Raw genomic sequence first — 17,802 nt, forward strand, 5'->3', positions numbered from 1 at the left:
TTAAAGAGAGAATGGGAGGGGTGGCAAAGGGGGCTTGGCAGAGTCAGAGAGGTAAGAAATTACAAAGGATTGATCGTCTAAGTGCATTTAGGCTGTGTCTGCTGGCTGGCAGTTATCAGAGTTAGGATCCTGTCCTCACAGTCTGGGAGACAGGCCCCTTCCTCCTGGTGATTATATTTTAAAGGAATGACTCTCAGGTCCTTGAGAAAGACAGTTCTGAGTTGTAAGAGATACATATTCCCAACTGTAAGTCCTTTGTAGTAAGTGCTCTAAGAAAGGGAGGTCAGGGGCCTTTTTGTCAGGGATTAGCTAGAAAAAGGTAAACTCTCCTGGCAATGATGATCTTTCTCAGGCAGGCATTTTAGTGGAGGGGCTGGGGTCATCCCAAGAACATGGCCTTATGCTGCTAAAAGCCATACTAGAGTCTGGCCATCCCCTAGTGCAGAGGTTTGGATGGAGTTTCTTATAGGCTGAAAGTTCTGCAGTTTTCAAGGGTCTAGACCACAAGATAAAGAATTTGTGTTTACTGAACGAATTTAAGTAAATTTAGTTTCCTCTACGCTGAAAGGAAGGGGGTCAGTTAGAATGCCTTAGTGCCTAGACACAGCCAGGAAACAGGAGTAACATCCCCATTCATAAATTTCCTTCCCTAGGTCCACCTGGCTATTCTTATTATCAAGGACTGCTGTTACTTCCCTCTTAAAGGCTAGCCTCTCGATTTGTAAGAGACTTTATCTCCTTACCACAGGTATTTTGATTTTTTTGAAATAGTTCAAAATGGATAATCTATTATAAAATGGTTAATATTTTCATATCTACTGCAGGATTTGGGGCACTATTAAAAAGGGACAGGGCTTCCCTGGTGGCGCAGTGGTTGAGAGCCCGCCTGCCGATGCAGGGGACGCGGGTTTGTGCCCCGGTCCAGGAAGATCCCACATGCCACGGAGCGGCTGGGCCCGTGAGCCATGGCCGCTGAGCCTGTGCGTCTGGAGCCTGTGCTCCGCAACGGGAGAGGCCACAACAGTGAGAGGCCTGCGTACCACAAAAAAAAAAAAAAAAAAAAAAAGGGACAGGTCAAATGTCTCCTACCCAGGGAATAGTATCCAACAGGGCAACATTTCATGTCATATGCTTTCATCTATACCATTTATCTCAGTTGTTACGTATTTATTTATGATAATTTTTAAATATAGGTCATGGAAACTCTGTCTTATTCATCATTGAAAGGCCAGCACTTACCACAGTAACTAACAGCTATTAAGTAGATTCCAAAATGATCAACTTAATGACTAAATGAATGAATGACTTTCCATCTTACCTTGTCTTTTCTATAACATTGATAGTATAGAAGTGCTATTTAATAGAAACATGGTGAATGAATGTTTGCAAAATGTCATGGATCTCGAGTTATGTTTCAGTGACTTTTCTTCTCTTTGTAGATTCCTTACCTATTCCTACCTCTTGGCCTTCAACGTGTGGCTTCTGCTTGCACCTGTTACCCTGTGCTATGACTGGCAGGTGGGCAGTATTCCTCTGGTAGAGACCATATGGGACACGCGGAACTTAGCCACCATCCTTCTGGCAGTTGTGATGGCCTTACTGAGCCTTCATTGTTTAGCAGCCGTCAAGGTAATTTTCTTAAGATTCAAATGAATTCTACATTTCGAGAGAGATACTCTATACTCAGTAACTCTTTTTTTGCAAGGGGGTGTGAGTCTAAATTTTACTCGTTCATCTAAAAAACTTTGTGTATTTAAAAATTTTCCAGAAAGGTAATATATATTTTAAAGACTGTATCAAGGTTAATAGACCAAGGTTACAATGTTTGCAAATGAGAAATTTTTTCCTTGCAGTGGTTGCCTCATTTTTGACCTAATTCATTTGATTTCATGTAATGATAAATGAGATAATGATAACATGTTCATAAGTGCTTAAATATGGTTAAGATTCTGCTTACACTAATAAATGCCTGCCTGAGTTGGTTGGGTGATTCTCACTTCAAAAAAAAGATAATAGTACAAAACTTTATTAAAAGCTTCAATATTGGGAACTTGGAAAAATATTGGAACGTGGAAAAAATTATTAAATGTAACCATTTCAAAAATGATCAAAGACAGCAAAGAACTTGAAAATATTTACTTATTAAAAACGGCTACTGCCTTGTGTAAGATGCTTCTTGCCTGAGAATATTCCCATCCCCCCAGATCTAGTGTTAAAAACTCACAGGTTTACTGGCTGGAGGTGGCTGATTTGGTTTGGGAGAGTAGCAAAGCAGCTAGCAATTTAAGGGGTAGATTTTGGAAGCAAGAGAGCTGTAAAAGGGCAGAGATAATACCCTCTCCGTGCATTCACGGATGAATGAGAAAACAACATGTGCACATGGGGCATCCTAGAAAGCGCGAGCAAAACTGAAAGCCTGGGGAGACTTATTATTTGCTGCAAATTTGAATGAATTCTTCAACACAAATGCAAGTTGGGCGGCAGAGGGTGGAAGCTTCGCTGGCTTTAGTTGTCTGTATATAACCTCTGTTGAAATCATTGGCTGATCACAAAGCTATGCAAGAACAAGAGAGATTCTCCAGAGATCCAGGCAAAAGAAAGAAAGAAACAAATAAAACCCCACTGAGCAAAAATTTCAGCTCTCTACATAAAAAGAGATTTTTCAGTTTGAATCCAGGCAAGTTTATCATATATTAAAACAGGAAACCATCAAATTTCAGAAGAACAAAATAGAATAGAGTCACTATAGTGTATGACACACAATGCCGGGTTTTTAATTAGATTACTAGACATGTAAAGAAATAGGTGACCCAAAGTCAGGAAAAAATAGTCGGTAGAAAATGGAATAGAATTCAGATTCCAAAGATAAACTCACATTTACAAGCTTAACTGATTTTTAACAAAGTTACCAATGTAATTCAATGGGGAAATATAAGATACTGAAATAACGAATTATCTGTAAGGGAAAAATATGAACATTAACCCTTAACTCATACTATACACTTAGAAAATACTTCTAAGTGGATCATAGTCCTAAACAAAAGAGTTAAATAACACCAAAGGTTCTAAAAGGAAATAGAAAATCTTTGTGAACTTGTGTTAAGCAAAGATTTCTTAGGATACATAAAGTGCAAATTATGAAAGAAAATGTTGATAAACTGGACATCATCAGGATTAAAAACTCTGTTCCTCAAAAGATAATGTTAATTAAGTCAAATGGCAAGCTACAAATTGGGAGAAAATATTTGCAAAACATATACCTCCAAAGACTTGTATCTAGGATATTTAAAGAGCTCTTAAAATTCAATAATTAGAAGGCAACTCATTAAAAATGGACAAAAGATTCAAATAGACACTTCACAAAAGAAGATATACAAAGGGTAATAAGTACATGAAAAGATGCTCAGCATCATTAGTCATTAGGGAAACTCAAAACCACAAAAAAGAACCACTATACACTCTATAGAATGACTGTGATTAAAAAGGTTTACAATACTAAGTGTTGGCTAAGAATGTGCAGCAACTGGAAGCCTCATACATGACTGGTGAGAATGAAAAATGGGTCAGCCACTTTGGAAAAATTCAGCAGTTTTGTAAGAAGTTAAACATAAAAATAAGCAATTCTGCTTCTCAGTATCTACTGAAGAGAGATGGAAACTTATGTCCATACAAGAGTCTTACAAGTAAATATTCATAGCAGCTTTATTTATACTAGTTGAAAAATAAAGATCGTCTAGTGACCTCACCTTGGAAATGGATAAACTTAATGTGGTAAATTATTAAAAAATTTAAAGGAACAAATAATTTACTGATACATAAAACAACAAAAATGAACCTCAAATACTTACCGAGTGAAAGAAACCAGGCATTTAAGATCAAATACTGCATAATTCCATTCATATGAAATGTCTGTCATTATAATTCTGCCTTTTCTAGAATTTTATATGGCTAGAAAAGGCAGGATTTTAATGACAGAAAACCTGGGGTTGGGAATTGACTGTAAAAAAGACTTGAAGGAACTTTTGGGGGTGTGAAATGTTGTCGAAAATTTGATTGTGGTTTTAGTTGCTGGATTATATGTACATTTACCAAAACTCATCAGAATATACACATAAAATGGGTGAATTCTATTGTATGTGAATGGTATCTCAATAAAGTTGTGTTTTAAAAGAAGATTAAAATATTACAAATAGATTAAAGGCTAGAATGAATACAGAACTTAAAGTAGAATATAAAACACAATATGTGATCCTGAAAATCTGATGAAAAATTTTTTTGCTTTTTTATTTGAGGTGAAATTTGCATAACATACAATTAACCATTCCAAAGTGTACAATTTAGTGGCACTAGTGTGTTCACAATGTTGTGTACTTACCTGTTCTATTTCAGAGCTCTTTCATAATTTCATTAAAAACACCCCATACCCATTAAGTAATGACTCCCAACTCTCCCTACCCCATCCCCTGGTAACCTCTGATCTGCTTTCTGTCTCTATGGATTTGCCTATTCTGGATATAAAATAAATTATACAATAATTACAGTAATACAATATGTGACCTTTTGTGTCTGACTTCTTTTACTTTGCATAGTATTTTTGAAGTTCGTCCAAAGTTGTAGTGTATATCAATACTCTGTTCCTTTTTTGACTGAATAATATTTCATTGGATATATACCACAGTTGGTTTATGCATTCATCTGTTGATAGACATTATGGCTGTTTCCACCTTTTGGCTAGTATGAATAATGCTACTATACACATTGGTGTACAAGTTTCTGTGTTGGACATACTTCTTCATTTCTCTTGGGTATATACCTAGGAGTGAAATTGCTGGGTCATATGGTAATTCTGTTTAACTTTTTGAGGAACTGTTTTTCACAGTGGATGCACCATTTTATTTTTCCACCAGGAATGTACAGGGGTTCCTATTTCTCTACATCTTTGCCAATGTTTGTTATTTTGTATTATTTTATTTAAAGCTGTTCTGGTGGGCATGAAGAGGTATCTCACTGTGGTTTTGATGTGCATTTCCTTAATGATCAGTGATGAACATCTTTTCATGTGCCTTTTGGCCATCTGTGTATTTTCTTTGGAGAAATGTCTATTCGGGTCCTTTGGTCATTTTAACAAGGTGTTTTTTTGTTTGTTTGTTTTTATAAATTTATTTATTTTTGGCTGCTTTGGGTCTTTGTTGCTGCACATGGACTTCCTCTAGATGTGGCAAGTGGGGGCTACTCTTCGTTGTGGTACGCGGGCTTCTCACTGCAGGGGCTTCTCTTGTTGTGGAGCACAGGCTCTAGGCACACGGGCTTCAGTAGTTGTGGCACACTGGCTTAGTAGTGTGGTTCGTGGGCTTAGATGCTCCATGGCATGTGGGATCTTCCCGGATCAGGGCTCGAACCCATGTCCTCTGCATTGGCAGGCGGATTCTTAACCACTGCACCACCAGGGAAGCCTCTCTGGTCATTTTTTTAAATTGGGTTGTCTTTTTGTTGTTGAATTGTAGGAGTTCAGGATATTAAATTCCCAACAGATAGATGATTTGGGAATATTTTCTCCCATTCTTTAAATTGTCATTTCACATTCTTGATAATGTCCTTTAATGCAAAAAAGTTTTTAATGAAGTCTAATTTATTGTTTTCTTTTGTTATTCATTGCTTTTGGTGTCAAATCTAAGAATCCATCGTCACATTCGAGGTCATAAAGATTTCCCACTCAGTTTTCTTCTAAGAGTTTTACAGTTTTAGCTCTGATATTTAGGTTATTGATCCATTTTGACTTAATTTTTATGTGAGCACAAATTTCATCTTCTCGGTAAGGGCTACCATAACTACCCTATTTAAAATGCACTCACACACCCTCTGCTCCACATCTTACCTCCCTTTCACTTAACTTTTTCTTCACTATACTTCCAGTTTCTAAAATGCTATATAATTTTGTTGTTTTATGTAATGTCTATTTCCTCCAACTAGAGCATAAACCCCACGAGGACAGAGATTATTTTCTGTTTTGTTCAATGCCATATTTGTAACATCAAGAGTTTGTCACATCCAATACTTATTATCTAAATTTTATTGTTTGCCACTCAATATGCATTATCTAAATGAATAAAATCATAAAAAGTTAGAAACTCTTTTTCGATTTTGGTATGCAGAACCTTTTGCTTAAGTGAACTATATTTAAAGCCTAAAAAAAGACTGTGCTCAATACCGGTGTGAAATGTTTGGGAGTCAATATGAGGTTTGTTTTATTAGCCTTTCAGTGTGGTTTGACGCGCCTGCTATACTGGTGTTGATCTGCAAAAGCAAATGTAGTAGAGTGCTGGACTGCTATGTCAGGAAGTGGTTTTCTTGACACTCTCCCAGCTAACTAAAGGGAGTGGTGAGTCCCCACAGGCTGTCACCTTGGTCAGGTTATGTTAAAGTTGGACCTTCATGCTGGCAGTAAACCCCTGCACATAGGCGAACCTTGGCCATCCCCAGAGTGTCTGTGGTAACATGATGAATGAATGGAAACTTCCTCGTTGGAAGGCTGTTAACCCTTTTCTTTCATGGAATTTGTTCCAAAATCACTTTACTGCATCAGGAAAAACATTAGCAAAGCATTCCAGCTGTGGTGATAGTAAGATTTAGCTCTTCTATGGTGGCTTTCATCTTGAAAATTCTTTGCAAACATTAACTAAAGCCTCTGGCAATTCTTGGAGGCTACTTGCACTTTCTACATTTTCTTCTTTCAGAGTTTGGAGGCATCTAGCTCGTGTTTACGTGGCCTTGCCCCTTTGTTCTTGATCTACTTACACATTGGAAGGTCTTAAAAATCAGATTCTCCTGCTAATTGGTAAGCTCTTGAAGCAGAGATAATCTTGGTTATTCTGTGTGGTGATTAGTTACTAAGGACATGATCCAAAGGGCTCTGACTCCAAGACACTACACAGTAGAATTAAGATTTTTATGAAAATAGAGGTCTTGCTTTGCGGACATTTCTCCGTGCTAAAAAGGAACAGTGGATGAAATGTTTACAATAACGTCAGCAAAATAAACACAGCTCTGTCCACCTAGAATATTTCTAAATGATGTGTGTACTGCATCAATGTATTGGATTGAAATTACTTTACAATCCCTGGCTATTTCCTTAAATTTTGAGATAGTGAGTCCATATGATACATTACCAGGGGAAAAAATGATTGGATAAACAAGCATAAACATTGAGTCCAGGGAATCATGGAAAATATTTCTTTTATTTCACCTTTGATGGATTCTCAATCATACAAAGGCCACCCTGGCTTATAGTCAGGGGAGAGTATGTTCTTTTTAGCCTCACTACTTCTTCCTCTTTAATTCTCTTAATGTTGATTGAGTGTCTACTTGTTGCCAGGATCACAGCAGGGAACAAAATGAAGGTCTTGCCTACATGGAGCTTACAGTTAAACACTTAAAATTTGTCGTTACATGCCAGGTGTTGATAAGGGCTGTGAGGAGGTCAGGGCTGGCCTCACAGATATTATGACATTGAGCAGAGATATAAAGGAAGTGAAGGAATGAGCCATTTGGCTGTTGGGGGAGGGGTATTTCAAGTAGAAGGAAAGCAAGTGCCAAGACCCTGAGGCAGGAAAGTACTGGAGTGTTCACAGAACAGCAGGGAAGCTGACATGGCTGCAGCAGAGGGGTCAAGGGTAGAGCCAGATGAAATGATGTCCAGGAGATGATGGAGAGAGAGAGAGTGTGTGTGTGTGTGTGTGTGTGTGTGTGCGCACGCGTGTGTGCACAGGATCGAGCCTAGGCCTTTTAAGCCTCTGCCGACTTTCTTTTTACCTGCCATGCTTTTTCCACAGGGTCTCTGGCTCTGTTAACTGTTGGATGGTTTTGTCTGATTTTCTTGTTGATAAGGTCTGGCCATGGAGGGGAATGAGACGGGGAAGAATTCAGGTCCTTTGTAAAGAATGTAGATGTTTCTGTGTATGTGTTTGTGGAAGATAAGAGGTGAGGGTTGAAAGAAAAGGGCAGCCTTGGAGTCCATAAGGCATCTATAAGACATACAAATCTTTCTTTTGCTAATATGAACCAACTTTGGGGAGGGCATAACTTTGGGGCCATATATATGTTGACAATCTTTGTTTCTCCTCCAATTTACCAAACTCACTTCTTTCATCCTACCTTGTTATCAACCAGGGCACTGGAGGAGGGGGATATAATCTACCCTGATACAATTGTATTTACACCTAATTGAATTTTTCTGGAAAATATTTTGACTTTACAAAGCAACTAATTACCACATGTAAGAAATAAAACAGCAGTTATTTCCCAATTCCCAACCATGCCCCAAGACCCACCCTCTGCAGGACTGCTTTGAACATTTGTCCTTGTACATTTTTACACTTATTGAAAACAAAAACAAATTCTCTCTTTTATACAAGTAAGTTAAGTTACACACCATTATAAACCAGACCCTTCTAGGCCACTTCCACAGCCCGTTGGAGTGTCCCTCTAGGTAAGCAGCTCAGAGAGCAGATGTCTGAATTTTGACAGGCTTTTGTCCAGGGTTGAGTGGGAGAACTAGGGCTCAGAATCTGAGGGTTTTCTTTCTCTAGAAATAATCACGGAATTAATTTAAAGATTGTTTCTAATTTGTCCTATTTTCATGGCGTAAGAAATTTAACACCTCAGGGAGTAGTTTATTATTTATTATAAAAGAGCTCACTTGCATCTTTGAGAATTTAAATGTGAAATTTGTCTTATTCTGTGCCTCTCCATCACCTCCTTCTATTCACACCCTTTATTCACGAGGAATACATTTGAGCTTATATTACATAATGGAGAGAACAATCTAGAAACTCATTATTGGATTGAATTTTTTTTAACAATTGAATTTTAAAGTGAACTAATTTGCTCTCACTCGTTGTGATGAGGATAATCTCTCTGTTGGAATGTATGTACAGTAGAGATAAAGAGCACTTAAGCCATGGAGGCTGGTTATTCCATTCTCTTCTATGAATAGTGAATGTTTATATACCAAGGGAACAATAGGCCAAGAATGTACTTGGGTTTTTCTTACAGACTGCGCATCATCAGACTATTGACTTGCAATAAAATAGTGACATATGTCAGGAATGTCAGGAAAGTTTGAATTAATTTGGATTGTTTACAGGAGTTAATACCGTTGGTCCTACTCTTTATGCTTGCCCTTTTCCCATGTCCTTTAATGCGATTTCCTGTGTTACAGAGGAAACACCACTAAGTTATATTTAAGAGTAATTTATTTGTTATTGATTCCTTATTCCATTCTCACAAGGTATCTTGAGATGTTAAGATTTTTTTTTAATATCTTTTATAATACGGGGCATGCTTGTAAAATAGTAAAACGTGAGGAAAAATGAGGAAAGTTAATGATACCAGCTTTCCCAATAATGACCTCAACAATGAGATGTCTTTTGAGAACAGACATTAAGCAATGGAGGTCCACTCCCCCAGGTATGAGGCTTTAAGGGTTGGTTTTGTTTGTTTTTTTTTGTTTTCATTTTCAGTAGAGGTCACAGCTTTGCCCCAGATTTTCCATTCATAGTCTTCTACATCATTCCCTTGAAATCAGCACAAATCACCAGCTATGTCTCTGGGCCCTGGAAAACAAGTCAAATTCTCAGGTCTGCATAGGGATGAATGCACAGCCTGACCAGTGGAGGTGACCATCAGTGACAACTTGGTGGAAATGGAGAGGTGGGATGGAGTGGGGGTCCTGCATCTTCTGCTTCGGGAGGTGGCTGTGTTCTTCTCTGAGATCTCCCTTCATTCCTGTTCCCAGCCTTGTTCTTGATTAGCCTCCATTCTAGTGTTTATCACAGCCTCCAGCAACACACTCAGTGAAAGTGCAGACAGATGGACAAATGGAGACTGTCAGGCTTAGATCTCTCTTTCATTAAAACGCCCACACAACTCAACAAGGAGGAAAGATCGGGAAGTGATTATTTTCTCATTGACATTCTTACCTCATTCCCAAAAGTACTTGGCACAGAAGGAGCTTATGAGAATAAGCATAATACAATAGGGCAGACCAAGAGATGGCAAACTTTTCTCTTTCTTTTGGCAAAGAACCAGATAGAAAATATTTGAGGTTTTGTCATACAGTCTGTCACAACTATTCAACTCCACCAGTGTCGCATAAATTAGCTGACCCCTGCTGTAGAACATTGTACTACCATAGATTCATACGGTTGAACTGAACACGCTTTCAGATTTCTGGAAATTACTTTGCGTTTAGCTTATCCAAATAGTACGTTACGGTATTATTGTGTCACATAGATCACTGCGGAATAACTCTTTTAAATTCCAGAATAGCCATTATGAAACCTGGTAAAATAAGCATCGTGTTGTAGTATACCAAATGGTAAAATAAAATTGAACTTGAGGAATGAAGATTGCATTTAATGGTTAATGGCTTTGTGCCAATATTAATGGGTTTTTTTTCTTTTCTTCTGGCCTACATTTTTCTTTTCAGTTTCCATTCTCTGGAAGCTTCATGTTCTCCATCCTTTGTCCTCAATTCATGAGAATTCTCCTCATACTATTACAGGTCCAATCTTTCCAGCTCATTTACAACCCATCCTGTTTGTCCTGCTTTGGAACCCCTGCAGTCACTGATAGAAGAGGCCCTGTGATGTCTTGCCATGGTCCATCTGTCTGTGACCACCAGTGCTTTGGGAGGAGCCATTGTCTGGGATGTCTCTCTGTCTCAAATTTGGCCAGCCTAGTTGATCCAGGCTCTTCTTACTGCCCTCAGCTGGCTTCTCCACCTGCCACTTCTACCTGTGGTGATAATGTCTTGCTACCGGGTCACAGTTTTCCAAGGCAGTACCTGTAGTCAATTTTGGCCATGCGCTAAAGCTGAGATATCTGTTTACGTTATTTTTCTGATGAAAGTTGGAAAACGAGCTTACCACTTCATCAGATGTGATATTGGAAAATGGAGAAGTTGAATTTGCACCTTATTTTAAAATGGAACACATTTAAAGATCCATTGCCACTGCCTCTTCCCACGTACTTCTACGTCACTGCTTTGCCATACATGATACAAATTGTGACTTATATTCTGTCACTCTAATTTCATTTGGTAGTCTACTTTAAATTCAGGTGGGAGCCAGGCCCCTCCATGTAAGAGGCAGCCCAGGTGTGGAGGAGCACTGCCCCAAGTTCCAGATCCAGAGTCCCGAGGCTGGGACGAGCTGAGGCTGCAGAGTGGGGTGATTAGCGCTGACCTGAGTCAGGCCAGGCTGTGCCCCTGACCCGTGTGAGCTCACCTTGTTCAGCCCTGTTCTTGCACCGTAGTTATTGTGAGGTTGAACCGTGGCAAGCCACACTGGACACTCAGCACAGCGGCTGGCATGTGGGAAACACTGTGTACCTGACAGCTGTTTTTGTAGTCCTTGTCACCATCGCTATCATCGAGAAATCGTCACAGCTCAAAGTCAGGAGCACAATAAGGCCTCTTGTTTCCATTTTGTAGGAATAAGCAGTCTTGAAAAAACGTAACCCAGTTGACTGCTTTTTTTTGATTCTGTATACTTCAATTTACAGTCATGCTTTAGATCATCAAAAAATATTTATAACACTGCTGAAGATTGATCCTGCCCTCCCACCTCCCTTTATTCCCCCATCCTGGGTAACAGAGGTTTAAATTCTTGACCTAAGAGCTAAGAGTAGTAACATACTTGCAGGTGTTTAATGTTTAGGCATATTTTGGAATTTGGAAGTAGATATGTTCAAATATCATATAAGGGCAGAATCCTAACATAAAACTACTCTATCTAGTTCAAAAAACGAACATTTATCAAGAGAAAGAGAATAGTGACAAATATCACTGACTTATGTACAAATGAACATTGGAGTTATCACCTAAACCTCCAAACCATAGAAATATGATAGATATTTTTAAGGGTATTTGAAAGTTTACCAGAATAAGCAAGATACAAGAAAAGATTCATTTTCTTTTATTGTTGTTCTTAAAACCTGTTACTGTCATTACCAGATTTCTCCATTCCACTCAGTGCTGGGTATTGGAACAAAATAGCCATTGGAGATGCATCTTTTTATTCAGTGGCTACCTGAAAATCAGAGGCCCTTGTGCAGTCTTCCCAAGGCATTCTTTGTTGTCTATTACTAATATGTCACCTGGGAAATCATTTTTCCTTGTGCTGCATCTGAACCTAATGCAGATCCTTCTCATGTTCTGTGTAGTACACAGTTCGGTTGCACTGCTCTGCTTGGCTTTTGATCTGGGCCTGGCAGGAGTTTTTTCACATCATTAAATAATTTGTTTTATTCCTTGCCTTCACACAGCAATTACATTTTCACAAGTCACACTCTTTAATAAGAAAAGGACTTACCTACCCCTCTGATGTTTATACCTTAGCTGGAAGACTCACTGAATTTATTAATGGAAGAATTTTAGATAGTTGCATAATGGAAAAAAGGAATTTTCAGACATCAGTAACAGCTTTATTTATTTTTCTTGATTGTATGCTTTATGATTCTCAGCAAGATTCTATAGTCTGTATTATTATTTGCTTTTACTCAGAATAATTGTCACCTTTTGAGTGATAAGCTTAATTTTTAACACATTTTACTATTTCTTTTAACTTAATGATTTATACTCTCATGAAAGCAACTCATTACCACTTAGCCTTGCAATGCTTCTGATTGTTTTAAACTCTTAAAAAGGTCAAAAGACATTTTTGTAACTCCTGGAGCCATTCTGTCATTATTTCCATTGAGAATGTGACATTTTTATTTAAAGGAGCACACCCTTTCCATATTGTTTGAAGAAAACTATGAACTACGTAATTAGGATGCCCAAAAATAAAAGCAGCTAGAACAAGTTCCTCTAAACAGAAAACCCATTGGAAATGCTTATTGTATTGGAAAATACAAAGGAGACTGAAGTGATTGATTGCCAGATTCTCTAGGTGGTTCACTCTAAGTACAAAGCCCAAGGAGCCTATAAAGGACTGATAAATGCAACATGGGGAGAATCAATCCCCTCATTAAAAAAAAAAAACAAACCTAAACTAAAATGCCTTACTGGGCTTCCCTGGTGGCGCAGTGGTTGAGAGTCCTCCTGCCGATGCAGGGGACACAGGTTCGTGCCCCGGTCTGGGAAGATCCCACATGCCGTGGAGCGGCTGGGCCCGTGAGCCATGGCCGCTGAGCCTGCGCGTCCGGAGCCTGTGCTCCTCAACGGGAGAGGCCACAACAGTGAGAGGCCCGCGTACCGCAAAAAAAAAAAAAAAAAAAAAAAAGCCTTACTTTTACACATGCTTTGCCTAAAGAGGCAGCATGGAGTATTAGAAAGAAAACGAGTTTGTCATACAAGCTTTAATGTTTCTGTATTTACATTATTACACATCAAAATGTTGACAATAGGGTCTTCAAACTTTTTTCTCACCTAAAATATAATCAGAATGAATGAAATAATATATATGGTACCTGGGGTTGTTCAGGAAGGCAAGTGCTGTATAAATGCATTTCCACATGGTGTTTCAAGTCAACATTCTGAAATTTAACTCCTGAACTTACCCGTTCATTGTTTCCCTGACCGTGATTTCCCACCTTTGTGCATCCTACTAGTTGCCCAAGCCAAAATTCTTGGGGTTTTCTTGTTGCCTCTCTGTCTTGCTCGTTAATATTACTTTCAACCCATCAATAAATCCTGTCAACTTTTGTTTCAAAATATGTCTAGAATCTGACCACTTCTCACTGCCTTCACTGCTATCACCCTGGTCCAAGCCATTCTCTCTCACCTAGATCATTGCCGTAGCCTCCAACTAGTTGGCCTGCTTCTACCCTAGTGCCAGTGGTCCAGACTATTCTCAGTACAGTGACTACCATGATTCTTAAAAATGTAAATCCGATCCTGTCTTTCTTGTACTTAAATTTTTTCAGTGGCTCCTTATTTCTCACAAGTAAAAGTCATAACTTTTATAATGGCCGAAAAGGTTTTTTTTTTGTTTGTTTGTTTGTTTTTGTGGTACGCGGGCCTCTCACTGTTGTGGCCTCTCCCGCTGCGGAGCACAGGCTCCGGACGCGCAGACTCAGCCGCCATGGCTCACGGGCCCAGCCACTCCGCGGCATGTGGGATCTTCCCAGACCAGGGCACGAACCCGCGTCCCCTGCATCGGCAGGTGGACTCTCAACCACTGCGCCACCAGGGAAGACCCCGAAAAGGTTTTACATGCTCTGTCCCCATTATTTTTCTTGTTTCTTCTTGACCTCGTTTCTTCCTATGAAACGAATACTGTGGCTGACTCCTTCATCTCTTGCAAGTCTTTGCTTAATTGCCACCTTCTCAGTGAGGCATACTCTGTCCACCATGTTTAAAACTGCAAGCCCCTTCTTGTCCACCCACCTTATATTGCAGATACCCCTCACCAGACTATCTTTTTTTTCCCTCTCTGGAAAGGCAACGTTTTGTGTGTGTGTGTGTGTGTCTGTTTTGCTAACTGATGTATGCCAAAGAGCCTAGTGTCTGGAAAATACAGAGAAGATGGAAGTTATTGATTGCTAAATTCTTTAAGTGATTGCCTCTAAGCACAATGCCCAAAGAGACTAAAAAGAGAAGGCAATAATACCCATCTGTTGAATGAATGAGTAATCAGAGACAGTGTTTTACCAAGGGCCTCATTGCTGAGGTTGGAAAAGTTACCAAGAATACTTTGAGGAAGCAAATTGTTAGGGGGAGCGTCCTGTAGTATCCTTGATGCTCCTGTACTTTGTGTGTCTCATAGGCAGAGGCCAGGGGTCTGAGTAGCATGACCAGTCGCAGTCAGCAGCCACATTTATAGCTGTGTGTTGGAAATAGAAACTGGTCTTAAAAGCTGACAAGGTATTTAGAGACAAGCAGAATAAATTTGTAAGTGCAGGAAGGTGCATTTAGAGAGGAAAAGCCTAGAGGAAATGATAATGTATTCGATATTTACTTTATTGATCATTCATTTGTTCCAAAAAATATGCTGAGTATGGAGAATAAAAATAGAAGTAAACCCGGTAGCTACCTTGAAGAGCTTGGTTTTCTCCACTTTCAGTCCATCCCCCCAGCTCTGAGAGAATTATCCTTCTAAGCACAGATATGCCTCTCCCCTGTCAAGAAACTTTCCTGCTCTTAGGACTTACCCTGGCGGGAGCCAAGACTATGCTGATGGATGGCTTGATAAAGTTCTCTAAATGTATAGTGATTTTTTACATGGAAATCATCTATTTTACATCTACGAAGGATGAGCGACAGAAATTGTATTTCAACTGTAGCGTGAAGGCTATAAAAGAGATGTAGGGAATATTTGGCAGCCAGTGAGGTGATTTTGGGGACAGGTTATAGAAGCTCCTAAGATGGAAACTTTTCTTTTTAACTTCATTCTGCTTGAGCAGTTTATACCAGTATTTCTCAAAATATGTTCTAGCATCATATACGTCATTAAGTAAGGTTACTCTAAATAAAGATCCTGCATTTCAGAAGCATTAAGTTTAGAGAAGTTAAATATATTTTTCTTTACTGAGGGACTTCACAAAACCTTTACTGTGCTCTAAGCAGCCTTTTGAGGTGGTTTTTTTTGGAGTAAAATTGCTTTACAGTGTTGTATTGGTTTCTGCTGTATAATAAAGTGAATCAGCTATATGTATACCTATATCCCCTCCCTCTTGGTCCTCCCTCCCACCCCACCCCCATCCCACCCATCTAGGTCATCACAGAGCACCGAGCTGAGCTCCCTGTGCTATACAGCAGGTGCCCACTAGCTATCTGTTTTACACATGGTGGTGTATTTATGTCAAACCTAATCTCACAGTTTGTCCCACCCTCCCCTTCCCCACCGTGTCCACATGTCCGTTCTCTATGCCTGCATCTCTCTTCCTGTCCTACAAATAGGTTCATCTGTACCATTTTTCTAGATTCCATATATATGAGTTAATATACGGTATTTGTTTTTGTCTTTCTGGCTTACTTCACTCTGTATGACAGTCTCTAGATCCATCCACGTCTCTACAAATGACCAATTTCATCCCTTTTTATGGCTGAGTAATATTCCATTGTATATATGTACCACGTCTTCTTTATCCATTCATCTATCTTTGGACATTTAGGTTGTTTCCATGTCCTGGCTATTGAGTTTTTAAATGGGGTATATAGTAAGTGGCATTTCTCAAATTTATTTGAATTTGGAAACTTTTTTAGGGCCTTCTTGCAGGATCAGTGTTGTGATAGCATGTTTTGGGAAGTATCGACTTGGAGATATCAGGGCTGGTGGCTAAGTGAATTTTGAGAGTCCATTCTTGAGCAGCGCTTAAACACTTTCTTGCTGCCATATATGTACCTTCAAAAACAATAGCCACCACCACAGCATCAACAAAACAATTTTCATATTATTATCCCTATAGCAATACCACCTGAAAAAGTGAGAGGTACAGCCTTGGAACAGATTCCTGGAGCCTTGGTTTTCATCAGACTGAGGCTGTAATTAGACATTTGGATGTGGGTATTTGATGCAATGACTGTGACTGCTAAGGCTCATGATGGGATGAGGATACTGCATGGCCATCCATCAAATGCCATAGGTTGGGGAAGTGAGTATTACCTTGAGCCACTGATTCATCCATATATGAAGTGACAGTTTTCCAAGTGAAACCAAGGTGACATGGCTTGTATCTCTGCACATGTAGTGCTCCCTGTAACTGGAGAAAGCTAAAAATTGTATCTTTATTTGTTTCACTGTTGATTTAAAAAGAAGGTGCTTGACAGAGTACCTCTATGCCTTACCTGAGTGGAAAGCGAGCTGTCCTTCCCACAGAACATAGGTCCTTTCATGGAAGCTTCTTGTAGGAAGGCTGGAGGACAGAGAAAAGACTTCCTAGAGCTTCATGATAAGCTAGTGTGTGACTGTTTGATAATAAATGGCTGCACTTTTGGCAGAATTTCATGTAAAGCCTGCTTTCATTTTTGTGTCCTGTCTGGCTCTGATTGCCAGAGGCCAGCAGTATTTACAGAAGGACGCCAACTTTTGATGGCCAAATTGGCCTAGTCAGTTTGTGACCCAGCCCCCTGGCATTTGGTATTAAAAAGCGATTAACTGGGAAGAACATTCATTAACATCAGCCTCCCTGGCATTGCCTTGAAAACTGTCTCCATTCCAAGGCACCACAGTCCCTTTTGATGTGGGTGACTTTGGCCAGTGAACTCTAGTTTTCTGCCTGTTACAGATTTGGGTGCTCACTCTGACAGTGTCTTTGCTTGGGGAATAAGTCAATGCCAAGGCTTGTTGGAGAAACACTTTCACCCTTTGTTTTTCTGTCTAGAAGATTTTTTTTCTTTTACCTTGTAAGAATTTCCCAAGGGAAAAATGACTCTCAATTAGTGATACATGGTCAACTTCTTGCTTTTATGTCAAGCCTTATATAGATCATATTATGCTGCTTCCCTCTTAGTTACACTTTAGAGATTTATGCTGTTGGTGTTTGGTGGAAAGCAGGCCTAATGAAAAAAATGATAATAGGTGTTGGAATGTCTGAATTTGGAAATTTACAAGTATTTGATACTATTTTAAAACCTAGAGCCTTTGTCTCCATCCTTTGTTACATTCATTAGTCCATTAAATTTGCCCTTTTAGGCTGTGGTAGTTAGGCTGTTCAGTTAAAGGGAAGGGAAGATGCACAGTTAAAGGTAAGGGAAGAGCCTTACTTAATCATGTCAGTTACTTGTAAAAAAGAGCTTTTAACAACTTTAATAAAAAAAGATGATTCACTAGGCTTTTATCACCATATGTTTCAGAAGCA

The 17,802-nt window shown here is 39.2% G+C and overlaps 1 protein-coding gene across 1 annotated transcript in view; it reads left to right on the forward strand.

Moving 5' to 3' along the window:
• Positions 1-17,802, forward strand: part of TMTC1 (transmembrane O-mannosyltransferase targeting cadherins 1) — a gene marked incomplete at its 3' end in the record, with an annotated part of 271,008 nt that overhangs the window by 152,271 nt on the left and 100,935 nt on the right. The window contains exon 8 of the mRNA XM_079715105.1: positions 1,440-1,629. Within this exon, the coding sequence (XP_079571231.1) occupies positions 1,440-1,629 (190 nt within the window). The remainder of the gene's footprint in view (positions 1-1,439; positions 1,630-17,802) is intronic.

Source organism: Hyperoodon ampullatus, assembly GCF_949752795.1.
Source record: "Hyperoodon ampullatus genome assembly, chromosome: 11".
Taxonomy (NCBI): domain Eukaryota; kingdom Metazoa; phylum Chordata; class Mammalia; order Artiodactyla; family Ziphiidae; genus Hyperoodon; species Hyperoodon ampullatus.